The sequence below is a fragment of the Vanacampus margaritifer genome, chromosome 15, assembly GCF_051991255.1.
Source record: "Vanacampus margaritifer isolate UIUO_Vmar chromosome 15, RoL_Vmar_1.0, whole genome shotgun sequence".
NCBI classification, from domain to species: domain Eukaryota; kingdom Metazoa; phylum Chordata; class Actinopteri; order Syngnathiformes; family Syngnathidae; genus Vanacampus; species Vanacampus margaritifer.
In genome coordinates, this window is record NC_135446.1 from 4,832,032 (window position 1) to 4,855,044 (window position 23,013).

General features: G+C 42.3%; 1 protein-coding gene across 3 annotated transcripts in view; it reads left to right on the forward strand.

The window, feature by feature from the left end:
* gramd4a (GRAM domain containing 4a) overlaps positions 1-11,275 on the forward strand; it is a 32,259-nt gene extending 20,984 nt beyond the window's left edge. For 2 of the 3 annotated variants that reach the window (XM_077544016.1, XM_077544018.1), the window contains 10 exons: positions 396-467; positions 1,760-1,803; positions 1,891-2,000; positions 2,200-2,354; positions 5,630-5,647; positions 7,216-7,360; positions 7,455-7,548; positions 7,652-7,742; positions 7,837-7,905; positions 9,456-11,275. In XM_077544016.1, the coding sequence (XP_077400142.1) occupies positions 396-467; positions 1,760-1,803; positions 1,891-2,000; positions 2,200-2,354; positions 5,630-5,647; positions 7,216-7,360; positions 7,455-7,548; positions 7,652-7,742; positions 7,837-7,905; positions 9,456-9,578 (921 nt within the window). In that variant the 3' untranslated portion in view covers positions 9,579-11,275. The remainder of the gene's footprint in view (positions 1-395; positions 468-1,759; positions 1,804-1,890; positions 2,001-2,199; positions 2,355-5,629; positions 5,648-7,215; positions 7,361-7,454; positions 7,549-7,651; positions 7,743-7,836; positions 7,906-9,455) is intronic. The other variant, XM_077544017.1, reaches the window with a different exon arrangement.
* Positions 11,276-23,013: the final 11,738 nt, after the last annotated feature.

Here is a 23,013-nt window from a genome sequence, read left to right on the forward strand (position 1 = left end):
TTTGTATCAGGCCAAAAGGATAAAAACGGTTTTACTTTAAAGATGTGATGTGACAATTTCTATTGTGTACACTTTTTTTTTTTTTTGCCCATGTGGAATGTCACAGGCTCATATGCTAAGCTAATATCGATATGAGTCTTACGTTAAGTGTGGTTTGTTTATCTCTTGAATGCATTCATTTTTGCAACATGGCTTTATGAGTGTGTATATGCAAGATGCATGGATTTTGATGTTTTATGATCCTCTGCTGCTGGAATTTTGTACACAATTCCAGAGTTTCTAATTTCAATTATTTGCGGCAGGGTTCGTTCCATCATTGGTTAATCATCGGGGCTTGATTGTCACAATTGTGTGTGCCCTCAAGTTGGTAAACCTTGTGTGTTTGTGCTCTGCAGGAGCCTCCAAAGGAAGACCTGACCGTGTCCGAAAAGTTTCAGCTCGTGCTTGACGTTGCACAAAAAGCTCAGGTGACGCTTACTGTATATTAGGCCATGTACACATGTAGCAGGGTATTTTTAAAAACGGATATTTCCCTCCTCTGGGTGTAGAAAAAAATAGTGTCCACACCACCACGTTTGTAGAAAAGAAAACATCCACGGTTAACAATTCCAGACCTTAAGGTGGCAACAGTTTCCGAAATCCTATCCAATCAGAGTACACCTCCGTCTGGCGACGCCACTTCCACAAATTGGGCCTACAATGAGATGCATGCCAACCCTCTAGATGGCAGTAGTTAGCCAAATACTGCTCTTGACGTCACTTCACCATACGTCACACAAGCACAGACTGTCAGCTGCTGATCTGTATATACCCGGATCAGTGCTGTCGGCGCACACAAGACTTATTTATTTTATTTTTATTAATTAAAAAAATACTTGTAAACAGTCAATGAGTACATCATAAATGGAGCATAGAGGAAAACAAAGAGGATAAACTTTTTTTCCTCACTCACCACACACACACATATAAAAACAAGGACGCATCTGTCGAGGAAGTACGCACCTGTACTTGTTCCTGCACGCGCTCGTGACTTTAAGATGAACTGAGCGAGGAGTGTGCAGACTTAAGTCTGGGATTGATAACGATATGACTCAATGTCTATCATAATCAATGTATATGAGTGATGCGTATAGTAAGAATCGATGGGGACAGGTTACTAATAAGCCATGGCTTCTACCCGTCAGCCCTTCTTTCAGATGTCAGTGTTGCAAGTGATGTTATGTGATCGATGTAACCTGTAATAATGTGTTTGAAATAGAAAAAAGGAATAAAACAAAACTCTCCCGGTGGGGAAGCGAATCCACGCCGCCTTTTTTCTTCTTCTTTTTTTAACAACTTGAGGTATGTGATTGAGAGTGACGTGTGTAGAGGACCACGTAAAACTTCGTATACTAACTGACACACGCGACCGCGGAGCCGGAGAAATACGCAAATCTTCACTTTAGCCTGAGTTTTTAGAAATCTTCCTTTTATAATGAAAAAAATCCCCCCGGACTTGTGGATGACAGGGCAAGCCGCAGAAGAATATCTCCCGTTTGCAAAAAGCCCGGCTACTTGTATACATGGCCTTAGAGCACATTCACCTTTTAATTGTTTATCTACAAATGCTCACCCAAGTGAGTAATCAAAAAGAAATATTTATTGAGTGGCCTTTTTCTAGAAATGTCTGTTAACCAGCTAACAACAGTTAAAAAACACACACAATATGTCTCGTTTCACTTATGAATGCTAGTAGTTGAGTCGTCTTTTCTTTTCACAGAACCTTTTTGGTAAAATGGCGGACGTCTTAGAGAAGATAAAAAAGTAAGTTGAACTGGTTGCGGTTTCTACTGAAACTTCCTGTGGAGCCAAAGTGAAAGTTGACATCTGCTGTTATTAATTTATTTCCAGCCTGTTCATGTGGGTGCAGCCAGAGAGCACCCGTAAACTGTACATCTGCCTGTGGGTGGCTTTCATCACCTCCTGCGTGCTGCCGTACAAACTCATGGGCTTCATGATCGGTAAGGCGTGCAGCTTTATTCCTTGCTGTAAATGTCACGTTGGCTGGGGCCCCCTGAATGAATGCAAATGCTTTCGTTCCGTTCAGCGCACACAAACAAATGCATTCAGACACGTAATCAGTGCGTGCAGGCTGCAAGCATTCGTTGCCTTCAAACTACTGTGCCAGATTCTCAGCGTTTTTGTTTTTTTTGTTTTTAGGCCTGTACGCCGGCATCAAGTTCTTCATCATAGACTTCTTGTTCAAGAGCTGCCCCAAGCTGCGCGACAAGTACGACACGCCGTACATCGTGTGGAACAGCCTCCCCACCGACCCCCAGCTCAAGGAGAGGACCAACGCCACTGTGTCTCGCCGGGTAAGCCCCGCCTCCTCGGCCGTCTCCCTCCCGCACTTCAGACCAACTGAAAGGGCTTATTTCCACTTCTCATTTCTGCGTGGCGAATGCAAAAAGATGACATTTAATCAGGTGTGTACCTACCTGTTAAAGACTTTATCGTTGCAACACAATCCACGTCTGCGTTGGTTACATCATTCTGGAGCGTGGAGTCACAAGTGGGGTTTCTATCCAATTGTATATGTATTGTAAAAAAAAAAGATCCTGAAAATGCGCAAAACAGACATCTGTTCTTCCTTTGCTAATAATGAGAGGGGACTCCGCTGCTGTAGGTGGCGGTATACACCATAGACGTGATCCACCAGTATTTTAAAAGAAGGAGACCAGAAAACGACTGCGCCGTGCAATGACGTCATATGAGTTTGCTTTGGTAATTCTTGATAAACCGTAGCGTTTCTTTGCTGTTTTCCATCTAAAATAGCATTAATATTCGCTTCTTTAATTAATTAAAAAAAGATTTCTGTTTTGCCGTCCCCCTAAACATACCTTACTTTATCGTTCGACATTGCTTTGGGACTACAAACGTACATGTGACATAATATCCGGTCAAAACGTGCAACGTATATCCGGTCTTGTCAGCGTTTATTCGTAAAACCTGTTTCCATAGCCAAAATTCGTATTTTCCTTTTTTCGATACGCTTCAAAATTCACTCCCTCCAAGTATAGAACCTTTTTTGCGAATTTTGGTCCCTTTTTTCAAATTTCTAGCGTTTCCATTCGGTTTTATTTTTGCATTTCTTGAAAATTTGAATAAATAATTTTGATAAAAATGGGTGAATGGAAACACGACTACAGTTAACATATTTACAACGCCGAGGAAGCTACAGGTGCATCACAAAAAAAAAAAAAAAACACTCCATTTTATTTCATGAGTTGGAAAAACAAATGAAGCTAAAAGAAACGTGCTGTAAAAATAAAAAAACTAATTGGAGTGTAGGAAAAGTTCATTTATTTTAATACTTCAAGTCTAAAAATATTATCATATTCTACAGATTCTTTAAACATTTAGTAAAATCTTTTTTACAAAGTGCTGTACAGTAGATGGGGAAAAAAGACATCAAAACAAAGGGCAATTTATACATGTTTTAATTGTAATATTCTAATTTCTTAAGATGGTAACTTGTGGGTTTTTGTTTGCTGCAAGCAGTATTAGTCAGGGTTATTTAAAAAAATCAAATCATAAAATATTTCACTGAGTTTATTAAACAAACATGTAAACGTAAAATGAATGCATTTTTCTTATTCTTTTCAATTTGTATATGTACTGTGTAGTTCATTTATACAATGTACAGTGCTGCTCAAAGGTTTGTGAACCCTGCAGGCATGGTCAGACTTTTGTATAAAATATTAAAATAACCTTATTAAATGTTTAGTCATGCCCAAATGTACAATGCTGACATTGAAAGTAATGGACTTGAACAAAAAGAATGATAATATTGTCATTCATTCTTGAACAAAAGTTGTTGATTCAAGAAAAACTCAGATTTCATGGGTGCAAAAGTATGTGATCAGACATAGCACCTCCTTTTGCAATGAGAACTTCATCCAAACACTTTCTTTAGTGATTTATCATGCGTGATTTAAATGCAGCCCGTTGAGGGAGGTTGGATGGGCGTCTAGCATAAACTGCCAGCTTCAGGTCCCGCCACAGTATTTTAAAATAATTTAAATCAGAATTTTGACTGGACACATCCAGAACATGAATCTTGTTGTTCTTCAGACATTCCTTGGTTGTATTGCTAGAATGCTTTGGATTATTGTCATGTTGCATGATCCATTGTCTACCAGGCTGTAACTTAGGTTATGATCCAGGATTTCACAATATTCTTCTGAATTCATGATTATGTGGAATTGTCCAGGTCCTGAGGATGAAAAGACAGCCCAGAATTTAACATTCTCACCCCCCATGCCCATGTTCTTTTGCTGGTATGCAGTGTTGACTTTTCACCAAACATGACCGCTTTAGTTGTGACCAAACTTTTGGAATCATCTGTCCACAGAAGGGACTTCCAAAAAGCTACAGGTTTGTCCAGGTACTCTTTGGCATAGTTGAAATGGGCATCATTGATCTTTTTTGTGAGCAGAGTCTTCTACCTAGAAAGCCTTCCATGAAAGCCTTGTCGATTGACTTTTCTTCTGATTGTTGAAGCATGCACATGTGTCCCAGATGCAGCAAAAGAGGTCTGCAAATTCCTTCATGTGATGTTCGAGTTGGCTTTTGACCTGAATTTTTATTTTTGCCGTGGTTCTTGCTGATATTTTTAGAAGGTCGTCCGCTTCTAGGCAGGATCGTAGTAATTTTCAGTGTTCTCTAGTTGCAGATGATCTGCTTCAGAGTGGAATGATAAAGCTAATTTGTTTGAGATTACTTTATAGCTTTCCCCAGACAGATGTGCTGTTACTACCCACTTCCTGAGGTCCCCTGAGATTTCTCTTCCTCTTAGCATAACTGACCTGTATGGGTTCACCTGGGTAAGACTAAAGTGACGTGCTTTTGTCTCCGTTTCAGTCAGTAATACACAATTTTTTCGCTAAACCTCTCATTTCATTGGTCCATTTCAGTGGTTAGTTTAGCTACCAATTTGTCCTACCTGATCCTACTTAACTGCTTGTTTTAAGCAATGCAGCTCAGGGTTCACTTACTTTTGCACCTACATAAATTGACCAAAAACTCTTTTAAATTAAGTTTTGACTACGCAATTGATAAAAAATTAAAATAAAAAGAACAATGCATTGAATTGATAAACCTACACCTGTTATTTCATGTCAAATGTAATGATTCAGATTAAACAACAAAATCAGGTTGAAACAATTGGAAAGTCCAAATTGCTCAAGAGGTTCACAAACTTTTGAGCAGCACTGTATGTATAATTGAAATATGTTCTATCTTTCATTTATTTTTAATCTAACTAAATACATCTTAAATTGTTAGCTTAATCTTCGTTAGTGAAAATCTCATCACTACCATCAATAATGTATAAGGTCGCCTATTGATGGTCTGGTGAGTTCTGCAACGTGTGTGTGTGTGTGTGTGTGTGTGTGTGTGTGTGTGTGTGTGTGTGTGTGTGTGTGTGTGTGTGTGTGTGTGTGTGCGTGTGTGTGCGTGCGTGTGTGTGCGTGCGTGTGTGTGTGTGTGTGTGTGTGTGTGTGTGTGCGTGTGTGTGTGTGCGTGTGCGTGTGTGTGTGCGCGTTAGTCACAGGATGTCCTCTGTCCTTTCTGTCTCTCTGTCGCTCAGCTGTCGACCACTGAGAAGGTAGGGACTTTGCTGTGTCTCCCTTTGGTTCCTCTAGCGTGCCCAGCCGGGCCAGCTGTGTGTGTGTTTTTGTCACACCTTGGCACTTGTTGACAAGAGAATGGATGGAAAAAGTCATGCTTGCATCCAACGGACCTTTAAAGCACGTGTTGGAATGAAGTGTGATGTTTTCATCAATTCTCATAGCTGAAGAGACGTGAATGTAGTTCATAGGAAGTTTATGGAGTTGATTGTTTTTATTATTATTAGTTCCTCCCTTTTCCTCGCCAGTCATGCCAGTTCTTAGTAAGATTTCAACAGTTTTGCATGGTACACACACTGTAAAAATATACAAGGGTGTTGGTGCGTAGAAAAAGTGGCCTTACCCTCCCCTCAAATAGACTTATAGTCTCTGTAGCGAGCAGGCACGTGCAGGGGGGACGGCTATTGGTACCATAGCACATGCCCTTTTGACACTGATGCCCAAAATGCCCCTTTGTCCATTTATTTATTTATTTATTTTATATATTTAAAAAATTTAAAAACAAATATGAAAGTAATTTTGTTGCCTTTCAAAACAAAAATTCAGCAACATAATTTATTTAAAACAAATTATTATTATTATCATTATTATGTTATCCTTGGATGACGTCATACTACGAGACGCGCCCTCATTCTGCCAGGTCGCTCGCCACTACACCTCCGGTCGCTAAGTTGGTCACTCCGTTTGTATTTACGTGGTCTCACTCACAGTAAACAAATGCTAAGGTCATAGAATGCAGGAAACTCAAGCAAAGCCAGTGCCTTTATTTGATAGATCTTGTAGACATGAACACAGAGCATGCTGCGTGCTAACCTAGCTTTAACTGAAATGTAATGACACAAGTTATCAGCCTAGCAACTACGATTAAGTCTGACATTTGGCTGCAGTTGGCTCTTTGGACGCGGGGCTAATGTCCCCCCTTAGTTTCATAAAGACCACGATCCTTCCCATCTTCCCAATAGATGAATTGAAATATACTTCAAAATATATGTGGAAATTGCTACATGGTCTTTGTTTTTATTTTAACTAACAGCTCGTTTTTGGGGGGTTTGCGGTCAGAGTAACTTCCTAATAAGGGGGACAAGGAAGAACCAAAAAAAAGAAGAAAAAACAACAACAATCACTGCGTTTTATCAAAGACAAACAATGTAGCTTGCTGAGATGTGGCAGTTAGAGTAATTGTTGGGTACAGTTCCAATAATAAAATATTAACATCTACACCTACATAAAAATAATAAAAGGCTTTTGCTCTTACCTGAATTAAGCTAAATGTAAAGTAAGACATTTTTTATGCTAATGGCACTATAGGAAAATCCTAATTGTGTTATTTAAAATGTAGATGTGTGAAAGGGTTTACTAGTGATCACATTTGAGCTCTGTTGCTAACCAAAGCAGTAGCACCAAAGTCAGCAGTTTCAACATTCAATTAAAGAGTGAAAGTTGTTCTACCCAGTCTGCCTTAAATTGCAGCCGTCCCTGTCCTCCCTGCCTTCATTCATAATTTCTTGTTTGTGTTGTTTCTGTCCGTATGTCTTGTTCTCTCCAGGTGCAGCCGGTGGCGTCCCGAGGCAGCCTGGCCACGGTGCCCTGCGGCATGAGCAGGGAAGAGGAGGCCGGCCGCTCTCACAGCACCAAGAAGGGGGCCTTTCATGAGATCTTCAACCTGCCCGAGTCAGAGCGCCCTCTGGCAGGTGAGAGCCTCGCACTGCACCTTATGCAAGCCCTTCCTTCACGTTCTCTTCAGCTCAGAAATACGAGGTTGCTAACTGGTGAATCTGTTGCCAGTGTGTGAGAACGGCTGGAGGTGTTGCCTGATAAACCGAGACAGAAAAATGCCCACCGACTACATCAGGAACGGGATGCTTTACGTCACCGACAAGTAAGTGGAACATCTTTTCAAGGATTTTTTTTTGTCTCTCCTCATCAAAGTGCCACAGAAAAAAACATAAACTGAATGATGCCGCCCTCTCTATGTCATCCAGCTACTTGTGCTTTGAGAGCTCCAGTTCCAGGTCGGGCTCCTCCAAGAAGAATAAAGTCATCAAGCTGGTGGACATTACTGACATACAGAAGGTGACTACTGCTTGAAAAAGGAAGAAAAAAAATAGTATGCTGGTAATAGTGGTCATTTAATCTTTTTTTTTTTCTTCTCATGTGTTATTTCTAGTACAAGGTGCTTTCCGTTCTACCAGGAAGTGGAATGGGCATCTCAATAGCAACTCCTTCCACTCAGAAGGTACCAAGAAAAGTTTGTTTTCCACTAAAATTCAAAACATTTAAAGTGTTTTAAGTCACCAGAATTGTCCATTAATACAGTCAAAGGGGATGATTAAAAGTATTTCCTAGTAATGCTTCTTTAAGTGACAATACAATTTCATAAGAAAGAACATGATTACCAAGCGCGGCTGCTGCTGTTGAAAACAAAATTTGTTGTGGTGGTTATTGTTTTTCCCCCTCAATGGCTCACTCTAGTGTTGACAAATGTATTTTTTTAAGCCACAAAGGTAATATAAACCAAACCTGTTTAGTGTACTGGGCCATCTGGAGGGACAGGACAATTCCCTGTGGGCCGCCCTTTATTTTGGGCCGTGAATGGTTTCAAAATCACGCAGGAAGCAGCCCATACGTTCGTTTTTGAATCAGCCCACAAATAAAATGTATCCCTTTCATCTTAAATTGACTGTGTCATTGTCAATCAACTGTAACTCCAATGCTCTTTACATAGGCCATTTTATTATATATAGCACTGACTGCCTGCCTTTGGTACTAAGGGTGTTACCGAGTTACAATCATTTAATACCTAAGCTAGCAAAACCTAAATCCACAAATAAAAACAATAATAATATAACTATATTAAACCTTGTCTGTACAAAAATAACACATAAAAAAGGCAAAATACAATCACAAGTATTACTAGAAACTGCAACAAAGCATGTTGGGAAATGATTACCGTTGCTCTCTTCAAGTTAGTCAGTCAGCTCAGTAGTATGCACCAGAAGTGGTGAGAACACTTAACTGCCTTATTCTTGCTTGTTTAATTTAATTTGATAAGTATGTCTTGTTAAGTGTAAAATGTCTTATCCCATTTAATGTACATTTGCTTATTGGTTTCTTTTTGTCCTTTTTTTTGCCCATTTTATGTTCACATATTTGTTCAAATAAACAAAAACTGTGCTCTTGTAATAGTATTCAATTGTAAATTACATTTTTGATCAAATGCAATATGAATATCATTGGAGGGAATACTCATCTATTTTACATTTATAAGCAAACTGTAAAATTCTGTATGTTCATTAAAACTCGAACTAAAGTGGGCCGGTCTGAGCCCTGAAACTCCAGGGCTGAAAATGAGTCCTAGTCTGGCCCTGCGTAGAAGCACACCAGTAGTGTTAGCTCGGATGCTAATGCTAATAATATAGTTACGGCTCTGTGATTTTTACATTTGAAGAAAAAGCATATATACAGTATAAATAAAAAATAAATAAAAATACACAATACCTAAGAAACTTTTAAACAATTTCCGCTTCAGCATTCAACTTGCACAGAATCACAATCGCAAGTAATTGACACCCTCCCAGATTTGTATTCGCCTATGGCTGCAAAGAGCTTTTTTCTTTCTTTCTATGACACAATTCTACAGCCAGACTCAATGAAGCACCTCCCCTCACTTCAACAAAGTTCATTGGTCCCAAAATGCCATGGTGCCAAAGCAATCTTTTTATGTTAGACATGAAAAAAACAGCAGGGGGGGAAAACAAACTTATTTGATGCTCTTGTCACCTGCAGCCGCTGGTGTTTGGTGCCATGATCCACAGAGACGAGGCCTTCGAGGCCATCTACACGCAGTACACCAAGGTGGTCATCACCAGCAAGCCGCCGGCAGCCGCCTCCGCCACTGTCGAAATTTAGGCGCCCACCCTGGAAGCTGCGGGCGCCATCCCACTTCCTCCTGGATATTTTATTTAAAAAAAGTTTTATTCACAGAATGCTGGCGACGGGGCTGGTCCTCCCCAGTCAACTAACTGACTGCTTCCCTCTGTGTCGCTCCTTGTGTGTGTGTTTGTTTCGCGTGTGACCAAATAGTCTTTTATTTTTTATTTTATTTTTTTATCCTCTTTCAGTGATGTGATTCCTCACTATCGTAACTGGAGCTTTAAGAAAATTGTCACCATTTTTGGAGTGTTTTTTCTTTTGAAAAAGTCACATAGAAATTTACACTTTGTTGCTTTCCCTCGGTGTTACTGTATGTATACTGTATGTCGCTTTTTTGGGGGGGGGCACCCGATATGCCTTTTGTTACCCGTTTGAACTGATGACTGACTGAACACAACAGATAACATCTCGCATTTCAGCACAACGTGGTACTAATTAGGCTCGTATTTCCGTGATTGCTATTCTCTCCCTGCACTTTATTACTGCGGTCATTTAACTGGACTCTTTGCAGACAAACGTTCACTCGTAATCACTTCCGGTCAGGTGATTAAAGAAAAAAAAAAGGAGTAGTAAAGCTGGTCTTAACTCCTTGGAGGTTTAGAAATTTACTGCCAAACTCACATGGCTTATGTTCAGTTGTGCGAGGTCGTTAGTCCCCTCCAGATTCAGACCTTGACATTTGAATATTTATGATGCTAAGTCATGGCTGAACCCTAAGGTTCCACAGAAAAGGACATTTAAAAATGTCAGGGTCGCACAAATCATTTTGAAATGAGTAAACCGGGTATGACATTGCCATTCATGCAATTGACCGGTTCGTACAGTGACATTTTTTTTTTTTTTTATGTTGTATTTTTGTGTTAGCACGATGTGATTGGATGTCGTCTTAAAAGCTTTCTACCAGAAGCCTTTTTGTTGTCGGTTTCAAGTGAAAAGCACAGAATGTATCATGTTATTTTCTTTTTCTTGTTTTCCTTTGTTGCCAAATCTTTTATCTGCCATGTTTTGCCTAAGCTCATGTTTACACAAGCTTGCAAATTATTTTCATTTTCTTCGCAGTTTGAATTCCGTTTACGTTTTTGGAGTTTTGACAACTGCTGCAGTTTATTCACGTTGGATCACGTATTTCGCTTTTTAACCAATAGAAAACCAGGAGATAATTACCACTCACTCAATGCAGTGTTTTTCTTTTTCCTTCGACCTGATTCAACGCCTTCATTTTATTTTTTTGTCTTTAGACTGAAATACTACAACACTGGAAGTTGCGAGTGAAGTAAAATGGAAAATCAGTGCGCTAATAATTATCCAAGCCATTTCAGACCGAAGCATGCATCGAAATGCTCCCAAAAAAAATTCCCTTGGAAGATGTCACAGTTGGTTGAAAGCAGCCTCGTTATGACTCAAAAGGTAAAACATAGAGAAATTCAGTTCTGTTTTATGGAGCTGAAATGTTACTTTAGAAACAGTCTGTACTGTAAGGTACAAGACAGTCATTAATATTATACTTCAAATCACCTTCAGTTTCCTCGTTTTTCACTCTCTATTGTTATTTGTTGAATTTGGATACAAATGCACGGTGAAGTCCATTAAAACCACCGGGTTTGTAAAAACATACGTTTATTGTAAAGGAAAATGTGGTGTATGTTTTTTTTTAATTAAACAGATTTAAGGTATGTTTTGTTTCCTGTGTCCTTTTTAACGGCTAACATAAACCACTTAGTCACCATGCTTTTTTTCCTTTCTTTTCTTTTTTCTGGAGAGCTCAGTATTGTTCATTCGGTAATTTTACCGATTTGACGTATCATTGCTCTCCTTTATTTTTTTATATATATATTTTTTTGTATGTGTGTGTGCGTGCGTGCGAGTGTGTGTATTCATTAGTTCACCTAAAACCTATTAAAAAAATCCCATACCGTTCATCTCAACCGAACACTTCCAGCCAGTCGTGAGGCCGTCAGGAGACCCGAGGAAGGACCAAAGAAAAGAAAGGAAAGTGAAATCCAGCACCGACCAGACACCACCCACCAGGCCACCAACCAGAGTCCTTCACCAACCCCAATGACATCTAAATTCCAACAAATCAGGGAGACCTCAAGAGACCAAAGGAGAGGCTGAAGATAGGAAGGAAGGACAGACGAAGCAGAGTGAGATCCACAGACACCAGCCTCCACCGATTCAATGACCTGACGAAGAAGCAGATTGTTACGGAATTTCGATAGATGCTGGTGTGGTGGATCTGGCATGCATGAAAATCTCCACCAAAGAGGGGAGTCATCGACCCCTAGACCCATAGTCACCATGCTAACACGTGTCCATATTTAACCCCTGACCAATGACATTCGTCAGGATTGAAATGTTTAGTTCTAACGCCATTCCGAGTTTAAATTAATGCAAATTCGTTTGTTTTAATCCCCGGCGTTGTTCTTTAGCATGCTTTGAAAAAAAAAAAAAGAGAGATCTGTCACTTATATCCTGCAGTGCCACTTGTGGCCACTAGAGTTCACTGTTGTACAAGGGATCAACGTTCAACCAGTCGATGGCACAGGTCATTAGCCCACTTATTTAAATTATGCTGCTTTTTACGTTATATTGTATATCATTATATTGATGCTTATAAATACTAAAGTTTTACTCATTTGACTTTCTATTCGTTGCAAAGAGACCTTAAAATGTGATGGAAATTCTCCATTGCATCAAATAAGTATTTGCTGCTGCTTCACATTTACAACTTTAAATTGAGTTGTTTGGGGCATAAATGACTCTTCTGAAGATGCAATTGCTCAGAGCCGTGGGAGGCATAGTGCTTTCTTTATTTGCATAATGATTATTGGCGGAATAGCCTCATATTGGACCAAATTGGCTTTTCTTCTCTCTTTTTGGTGGGGGGGGGGGGGGGCGTTGCGTTTAACAAAGTCTGCTGCGGCGTTTTCACATTGTCATACTTGTGTGAAAGTACCGCACATTTCAGCTCTGTTGAAACTCAAGATTGCTTTATTAAGTTGATTATAGGTCCTTTCTTCTCACAAACTTTTGTGACAAACTTTTTTGCTCAAACATTTGATTTTTAAATCGATTACGAGGGAGATTAAGTAAAAATGAGGTCAAATGGGTAATGTAAACCCATAAATAGTGTATCAAAAATATAAAATAATCTCAGATATAAAAAAAATATAGACATAAAAAGAAGTCTGTTTTGCAAATGAGTAAAACAAACAAACAAAATTTACAACAAAGTATAAAATAATAAAATAGCCTTATTTCATATTTAAAAATAACACAAATATTGCACCTTCTGACCCCAACCATTATTAACTGCATGCTCTTGATAATTTCCCCCCCGTCGCTAATATTAGAAACACTAACATTAGCCTGTGAAGATTAACCACGAGGGAGGCAAATGTGCGTCGATTTCTTATCAGGACGACAGGCCGACACCTTCAGGGGATGATAGAAATATGCAATATAGATTAGCCGGAACCAGAATAAACGAGGGGCCACTTGAGCTGCTTAATGTCCCGCGTGTCTCCATGATGTATTGAACACAAGAAGTTATGTTAATGAGGTCATTAATTAAGCTAATTTGCATTCATTAGCGAATAATTCTAAGTCAGCGTGCTTGTCCTCACGTAATGGACAGTATTAATGGGACTTCTACATTGTTACTTATGTCGCCCCCTCCCAGCGACTCGTACATTATTGTCTAAATTTATCCGGGGACCTTTTCCGCCATTTTGCTAAGCTTGGTGGGATTAGTTGAAAATCAGACTTCAAGTCTTACCGCGACTTTACAACGGGCTCATTGGAATTCATCAGAGCATTTTAACTGTGCCAGTGTGGGAACATTTGACATGCTGGTGCCAATTAGGTCTGAAACCTCCCCACAGGACCCCCCCACACACACACACGATCATATGACCTTCCTGGAGGCCTGCAGCTGTTTCCACTATAATGAACTCTGTGCAAGTTTGCTATCTTCTTGCATTTAATACTGTTGCACATTTTTGTGAATTTTTATAAATGATCCCATCCCTTGCTGTTGTTTAACACCCCCACCATATTTGCCAGACCTTGTTAGTGACCCCTTTAACTCATTGATACACTGGCAGCAGTTTTCAAAGCATTGCCTGCCTTTTTAGAGCATTTTGCTTACAAAAGTTTCTAGCTCTTTCTGTTCTGTTTCCAGCAGTCAAACGTGGGCCGAGGTCGACGGCTCCTCTTTGGTGGAGGTTCTCATGCATGCCAGATCCACCACACCAGCAGCTATGGACTATATGCCACGGAGGAGGCGGGACTTCTGACTTCCAGGTTTTCACCCATCAAATTTGTTTCTGTTTCCGGTTTGTGACGTGTGGGCTGCGTCCCAGTACTTGCGCTTCCGCCTTTGTGCCCCTCGGATGTGCGTTCCCGTCGACGGGTGCGAGGCTGCTAGTGTGTAGTGTCTGTCTCAGAGTCCGAAGCATTTCAGAGAGCCGAGACGCCCTCCCGCCGAAGAGCGCAGTTGGGGGGCACAGGGGTGGGGGTGCGAGTGTTGGAACGCGGCCAGCAGTGGCCGTAAACGGCGTTGATGTGTAAAAGCCGGAAGTCGGAAGTCCGTGGCATCTACCCCATTGAAACGCAAAAATAATTTGATTGTCCCACTGGTCGCTGAATCAGTTGAGGCTGGTGTTTAAAGATCTCACTCTGCTTCATCTATCCTTCCTCACTTCCTTTAGTCCTTCCTCTGGTCTCTTGATGTTTCCCTAATCCTGTTGGAATTCAGATGTATCTGGGGTTGGTGAAATATTCTGGTTTGTAACTGTGGGTGGAAGGTGATGCCTGGTTGGTGCTGGATTTCACTTTGCTTCATCTTTAGCTGTCTGAAACTAGAAATACTATATGAATTGTCAGAATCAAATTGTAGATGTCTCAAAATGGAGTTGGAGATTGTTTAGTTTGTGTGCACAAGCAGGACTGGATAAACTTGCATGTAATTGACTTCTGATATCCTCCCGTTATCTAGAAACAGCGTGTAATGTCGTCATGAGTGCTAAGGCGCCACCTACACAGTTTCACACTTGCACAGTTCTTCAGGGGCAAACTCCGTACTGTGTTTTTTTTGGCATGAGCATCATCTATACAGTCAGGTGTAATCCACAGGGGTGGCTTTCCTCTCCGCTGCGTTGTTTTCAATAAATTGAGTCAAGTTAGTTTCACTGCATGTTTATTTTCCACAACGGCCTGTGTGCATGAAACAATAATTAGCCTTTACACCCGCGGCGTCCTCGCTAGCTCTCCTGAAGGTCAAAAACAATTCTCAGTAAAAGGCCATCTTTAGCAGCATTAGCTCCATTTGACGACGAACCACGGCTCAAAAATGTTGCATAATGAGCACAACACTGGCGATTAAGCACGCCGAAACATCCTTAGCAAAAGACACAAAAATATGGTGCAACCCAATTAATATAACACCAAGTTTTTATTGCATTAATCGTCGCAACTAAAGGGAGAGCGACATGTATTTTCTTACCTCGCCCACATTCAGAGCGAGAGTGCCCGAGGCTCGCGCATATTAAGTGACGTCACCGCGCAGCCTTCATCCCCTGCGCTTCTCTCAGGCACAGGTTATAAAAACAAAAGAAAAGCATTCATATTTGATCCCAAATATAATGAGTGCTTTTTGTGAAATTAACAGAACACTATAACCTGTTACGCATGCATGCCTAGAAGCAAGTTGGCATCTCCGAAACGAACACAAAATGCGCACACAAACGAGTTTGGATGCTAATGGTGTGACTTTTAATGATGTTTATCTGGCGCCTGCCACGGCAACATGCCGGCCTTTCACACGGAGCCAAATGTGTCATCATCCGTGTTTGCAGCCAATCAATATATATATATATATATATATATATATATATATATATATATATATATATATATATATATATATATATATATATATATATATATATATATATATAATATTTTTTTCTTCAGGTTTTGAGGGATTTTTTTCTTTTTAATGTCCCCTTGGTGATGCTCACATTGTTGCTGTACTTTTCATCTCACGTCTTCCCTCACTTCATGTTGTGAACCCAAACTGAAAACCAAACAAATGCTTGGATAAAAAGAATTCAAACTGTTTTAATGAAGTGATTTGTGATTTGTGTGCAGGCCTTCTTGCATTGCTATTCCCCCTCAATGCCACTGGATGGCAGTCTTGGAACATGGAGAAAAAGCAAAAGTCAAGCGTTTCTCCTGTCGGTCATGGGAAATATGTTGATTGCGACTCGTTCACGTTTCAATTGTAGGCATAAATGGAAATGTGATAATCATTCAGTACTATCTGGTTATGTTGATGTGAAACCTGGCCTCAGTTTAAAGCAGAGATTAGTTAATCTGCTTGTGTATCAATTTTGGCTCTCTTACCTCATCTGCATGTTTTCTTAACCTGATGTGACAGGAGCACTGTCAATTCTGGACGTATCAGAGCATTTTGTTTATTTATTATTTATTTTTGTTTACCATTGCTCCACAGCTGACAAGCAAACCGAACATTTTTCCCTTCTGATGCTGGAAGCTCTTACCTCAAACTTCTCTAGTTGATGAAATCCAAATCACTTCAGATTGGGTGCTCTTGACTTGTTGCAAGTATGGTGCTTTACTAGCACATATACTCTTCTCTTCTCCCTTCTTCAATTAGGCTTACATATGACAGATTTTACTTATTTATAAGTTTAAATATCATGTTTCATGAAAAATTGAAGCGATGAATCCACAACACACTTGTTTGGTAGAATTTTGTGAAGTTGTAGTAAACGCTGAAAGGACTGCCAGTCAAAGCGTTTAGTGAGTTAACGCCACCGCTTGAAGTAAATTTTAAAACACTCTTTTATATCCATTCATGGTTTAATTGCCTTTAATTGAGCATAAACATAACCTATAAAACCTAAACACTTATTCTGCATTTTTTTTTATTTATTGTAATACGATTTAATTTGTTTCTACGTTTGTTGAAAAAAATACATGAGAAGAGGACCTTGATAGATAATTTTTTATTATTACCTGGCTACATGTGTTACTCAACTATGTGTTGAAATATCCTTTGCTCAAATGATGATAACGACGCACCTGCAATGCCTTTCGTTATCCTGTCAATGGCTTTGTTAGCATTCAGCTAAAAGTGGGGGGGGGGGAAAAAACATCCGAATGGCGGTTGGTATCCTCTACTTGTAACTTGTACTTGTTTGTATGACGAATTTGATACATACGACGTGTTCATCTCTGTGAGTTTGGTGCTTCTTGTTACCATGGCAACCTGTTGAGCGCAGGCTAAGTGTAGCGAGGAGGCGCTGGTTGGACGAGTGAGTGTCGAAGATGAAGATGAAAGGAGGTATAAGGCTGTAATCAGATTGTCTCCTTCGCTCGCACTTTGGATCCATCTTCTCCCCTCTGCTGGCCTGCGTCCCGCTCACCCCGACCCACCACCACATAAATCACAATCGGCCCACGAGTCACCTCTTATTGCGGCGCTGCAACACACATCCACTAGGAAGGTGGGGAGGGGGGGCTTCAACCTTGGTCCAGGCTGGGATTGAAGAAGCCGGACGGCGAGCGGTCCTTGGCCTCTCTCCACCTCATTTCCACAGTCGACTTGCAAGGGGCTCCTACACGTGTTTGCTTTCTCACAGCGTGCCGAGATGAAGACGGATTGGAGGTGAACGCCGTAATGATTCTGATTTACAGACACCTCGCAGGCACTTTTCTCCGTGCTGACATGCCTGCAGCCCAGGGACACTTTTTCTTCTGCTCACTTTCTCAAAAGTTTATTTTCTTCGCCCCTTCGTTATTTTGCCGGTCCTGCAGGCAGTACGGAACACACGGAAAGTTTTTGGTGCTCCATGCACAGCCTCAAAAAAGCTTGATCGTTGATGACAGTGTGCTCACACACTGTTAGTTAGCTGCCCTGTGTGCTACTGCAGCGTCTGTGTGCATGCAGGTGAAAGTGAGAGCCAGTTTGAGTGAGTGAGTGAGTATGAAAGAGTGTATGAGAATGATTTCTGGTGTATGTTGAGTGGTAGAGAGTTGTGTGTGCGTGAGAGTGAGTGATGTGAGAGATTTCCCTTGTATGTCATCCACCACAAGAGGGTGGAGAAGTACATGTTGCAAACGTTTCTCCTCTCACTCACCAGATGTCAAAATCCTCTTGGTCATAAATAATGAAGGGACGTCACCTTATTGTCCTTTTTCATCTCTGCAACATTGTGAAAATGTTTTCGTGCAAGAACAATTCCAATTGAGTTTGTCAGTGTACGTGAGTGCTCTGACCTCCCACCACCGTACAAATGTTAGTCCTGCAGGTTTGCTTTCAAAATGAATGAAATAGTGATTATTAGCAATGTTTACTGCTTGTTGACACCAAACAGTTGAACGCTCCAGACTCTCTTGTGGGATCTTCTTGATGACTCATGTCTTCGCGTGTGAGTTGCTGCAAACCCAGACTGGATTTTCCACGTCCCACTGAGCCAACATCTACTTTGGATGTATGAACGAGTGTCGGGATCTGTTTGGTGCCGTGTAGAAGGTGCAACTTCTGTAATCGTGGCCACCATCTTTAGCAACATGGGCACCTTTACGTCTCTACGGCCCCTCACCAAATACGCTGTGTCGGTCATTTACACATTATACGGACACCTTTTTCACACACATGAATTCCATTTTTGTTTCTACCAACCGCCGGGTAGAGCATATGGCTGGATTGGTCTTTGCGCGCTTCACATCCATCTCTGCAGGTGTTCCTAATGTTGTGTCCCAGAGAGGGTGGCCATCTATATGTTAGATGCTATCCTGAGTTAGCATTTCGTGGACATGGAGCAGCGTCATCATAACTTTGTGTTCCTAACAAACAAGAACACGCTGCCATTGACCTTTTCGCTTCCAACGCCGCGCTTAGCTGCAAACCACGCCACAAATTGAGCGTGCTGCAGAAAAAACAAAAAAATGTTCAGAAGAGTGTGTATTTACCCGGCAACGCCGCACCTCCCTTGACATTTCGCCAGCATGTCTATGACGCCTCGCCTAATGAGGCCTCGGCTCTCCCTGGTGTGGCAAAACTAACAATTAGTGCCACTCCTGTCACCGTGTTGCTTTCATACTCGGATGATCACGTCAGCACAAGACAATGCCTTGGCAACATGCAGACAGCTGGTGTGGTGCTTGCACCCGGGCCAGATTTGGAGGGTGGGCTTATTGGCACAGATCTCTAAAGTCACTGTAAATTTACTTATTATTATTATTATACAGTGGATTAATAATGTGATCGCAAGTTTATAAGCAATTATAGGAAAGTCAACCCCAACATTTATTTACAATATGTTTTATGCGCCCCGACTGATGAATATTGCGTTTGTGGAATATGAATTAAGCAGCAAAATCCACAGTCTCACAAGGGCAGCCATTTTGCAACTTGCTGTCAATGGAAAATGACATCACAGCTGCACGGGAATCAGGTCATGACCAATCCCAGTTCAGCTTGCAAACGTCATATGACCAAACTCGGACAACAGGTGTGATGGATAAAAACGGTTGGATTTTGCCCCTTGCTACTTTTTGGGGGGAAAATAATCAGTTGAGTGGAGAAGTTGCTAAATATCATTAGCAACTCTGATTGCTTTTGGCTCTTCTGTTTGCAGCCGTTGTTGGTAAGCAGTGCACATCAGTTTGCGACGCTTGAGAAATATTGACTTGAATTCAGTTAATTTCTTTTCTATTAAATGGTTCATGAATATTCATTTTAGGGCCGGACGTGGTTGTTGTGTTTGTTATACAGGGTCCTTAGTTGAAATTCTCCCCTCTAAGGGTTTCCTTTCCTGGACCTAAAAAGTGTTGCCACTGAGGAGTAAACCATTTTTATTTTTTTTCTGGAGAGCTCAGTATTGTTAATTCGGCAATTTTACCGATTTGACATGTCATCATCATTGCTCTCCTTTTTTTTTTTTTTTTGTATGTGGGTGAGTTTGTGTATGTGCGTGTGTGCGTGTGTGTATTCATTAGTTCACCTAAAACCTATTATAAAAATCCCAAACCGTTCACCTAAACCGAACACTTCCAGCCAGAGCCGTGAGGCTGTCAGGAGACCCCAGGAAGGACCAAAGAAAAGAAAGGAAAGTGAAATCCAGCACCGACCAGACACCACCCACCAGGCCACCAACCAGAGTCCTTCACCAACACCAGAGACATCTAAATTCCAACAAATCAAGGAGATCTCAAGGATGGAAGGACAGACGAAGCAGAGTGAGATCCACAGACACCAGCCTCCACCGATTCAATGACCAGAGGAAGAAGCAGATTGTGTCTGAGTTTCGATAGATGCTGGTGTGGTGGATCTGGCATACATGAAAATCTCCACCAAAGAGTCGAGCCGTCGACCCCCGCCAGGACAGAGCAAGCGCAACACCTCAGGGCCCCCCAGGCCACGGCAGCGCCAAAGGATGACCGCAGGGGCCGCCGGCCGTAGAGCAAACCCAGGAGCAGGAGCGCCCCCCACCCCAACACGGCCCGCGCCCCCAACGCAGCAGGACGGGGCACTGCAGGCCCGCCAGGCACCCCACCGGTCCACAGCCCCTGCTCCCCCCACGACCCGACGCACCCCCCCACACAACAACCGGCAGCCCCCGACTCCCAGATCCCGGGGACCCCCACACCTAGGCATCGGCCGAACAGGGGCCGGACAGCGGAGCGGAGAGGGCACCCGTGCCCACCCCAACCCCCACCGGGTGGAGGGACGGAACACGGGGGCAGAAGGGGAGATGGGGGCACCAGGGGACGAGCGGCACCCCCGAACCCCAGGCCCAGCGGGGAAAGGCCCCGGTCGTCACTCCAGCGTTCTTAGTGAAAGCTAACCCTGTTACTGAGTTCGCCAGCTTGCCGACTGGCGAACTCTACCCCTAAACCTTGAATGTGACCCCACCCAGTGTATATACAAGTGTGTGTGTGTGGTGCATTAAAATTGGGCGCAGGTGAACCGGAGCAGAGGGAAATGATATCCCCACGCTCCGATCCACCCGCCTCCCAGAAGTAAACATTTTTGACGGGCAAGTGCATTCGAACATACTCACAAATCCGTTCAAACGTTGCATGCTAAATCTGCAATATATGGACATTTTATTCTCATAATGCAACAGGGTATTGACTTGTAATTGTCATGCTGGGTGTGAGTAGTTGCAAGATGGTGGCCCCAAATGTGGGGAAACACGGCAGGGAGACAGGAATGAAGGGCAATGTGAGGAACTTTATTGAGACATAGAGAGTGAGGTGAGTAGACAATGACTGGACGGGACGTGACTGGACTGGATTCCATGACTGGACGTGAGTAGACTGGTCGCCATGACTGGATATGACGGGCGTAGACTGGTTGCCAAGACTTGACTGGATGAGAGTAGGCTGGTCGCCATGACTGGACTGGATGACTAGGCAGAACGTGGGCGACTTGACAATGACGTAGACGACTGACTGTGACGAGGAGGGTTTGACTGAGACGTGGACGACTTGACTGTGATGAGGGCTTAGCTTTGGCACGGACTCCCACACAGACTGGACAGACACAACACATTAAGGCCCCGTCTAGACTGAAGCAAAGCCGGCTTCGTTCCTCAAACAAATCTCGTACGCACAGAAGCATTTCAAGACTTGTGTGTGTCCAAAAGAAGACGCTGAGGATGTTTAACGTCCGAAATGTATATGCCAAGTCTGGAGTGGCGCTGTAGCGCAGCCACAGGGAGTTAACGGAATGCATAAAAGAAGAATCAGCGAAGAAGACAAACACTTTTTTTCCTAACTTTATTGCAATCTACAGAACAAACATGGCTTTGCATGTATCAAAACAACATGAAAAAGACAAACACAAGAGAAGTGACAATGGCGGGTGATTCAAGTACAACACCGCTTGTTGAACGTGGGAATAAAGAAGCAAAATATTTTGCTGCAAAAGCATAAGCAGGCTAAGGAGGCTGCGCAAAACGACTACGACGCGGCTATCCGCCATTGTTGTCGACAGACTGATTGTTCGCGCGAGTATTGGCGCATACGTCATCAATCTGCGACAATGCGTCATCATTGAGCTGCGACCATCACGTCATCACTGGAGGAGTATTCTGCATATGATGTCCAGATGGACGCGTACGTTTTGAAATCTTTCCACTCTGGAGCCCGGTTTAAAAAGTGATCGGTTTCAAGCTCCGAAACCGCACCATTGGAACTGGCTTTCGTGTGGACGGGGCCGACACTAATGAGACACACCTGGGGAACACAATTGGCTGAGGGCACTGTTTCACACACACTGGGACGGGAAGAAACGCACAGGTGGACGTGGTTAGACATGAGAGAAAGGAAGAAACCAGGAGCACATGACACCTACACCAACCACAGAAAAAAACAACAAGAACACCCATGACAAAACAAAAACCCAAACCCTACAAAACCGAAACATGACAGTAATATCCTGTGGTATTATGGGAAAATATGCTATGTTTGTAGCATCTTACAAGTACGTTTGAACGTATTTGCGAGTTTGTTTGAACGTATTTAAATATGTTTGGAAATACTTGTAAATACTTTTGAACGTACTCGACAGTCAAAAATGTTTACTGAACTTTGGCAGAATATGCTCTCATGTTGAACTGATCGATGTTGTTGACGCGTTTTAAAAAGACACTCAATGAAAACACTCTCGCACCTCAGTCCGGTACATTTTCACCCATCCCAGTAGAGTGGATGTCCTTTCTCACCTTTCCCTCCCACGTCAGTTTGTTATTCCTACGGAAGCCACTACAGACAAAAGGACGCATATTTGTCTATTTGGCATCAAACACACTTGTCTCACTCCTATTTCTGGTCCCCCCACTCGCACTAGCCACCCTTGAACTCGGCGAGCGACAAATACATATGTGATGATGAGACGGGGAAGGGTCCTTGCGCGCTTGCTGCAGGCGCTGAGTGCCATCCGCTTTGACTTTTAATCACCCACCTGCTCCACCGGGGGCGCGGAGACGAGGAGAAACCAAAGAACATCCAATATCCTTGAATGTCATCCGCTAGTCCTTCGCACCCTGACTGGAACGCAGGCTGCTGTGAGGATGGTAATGAAGGAGTGTGACGCGCGTGCGTGCATGCGTGTCAGATGTATGAACATTTGTATTCTCTCAAAGGTGATGTGTCTTCTAGATTGGCTTGTGGTTTGAGCCCAGATTTTGCACCTCCTGGCACCTACTGTCCCCTTTTCCAAGACAAATCTGCACGCACGTACACATTCACACACACACAGGCACGCACGTACACACACAAACACACACACACACACACACACACACACACACACACACACACACGCGCACACACACACACACACACACACACACACACACACACACACACA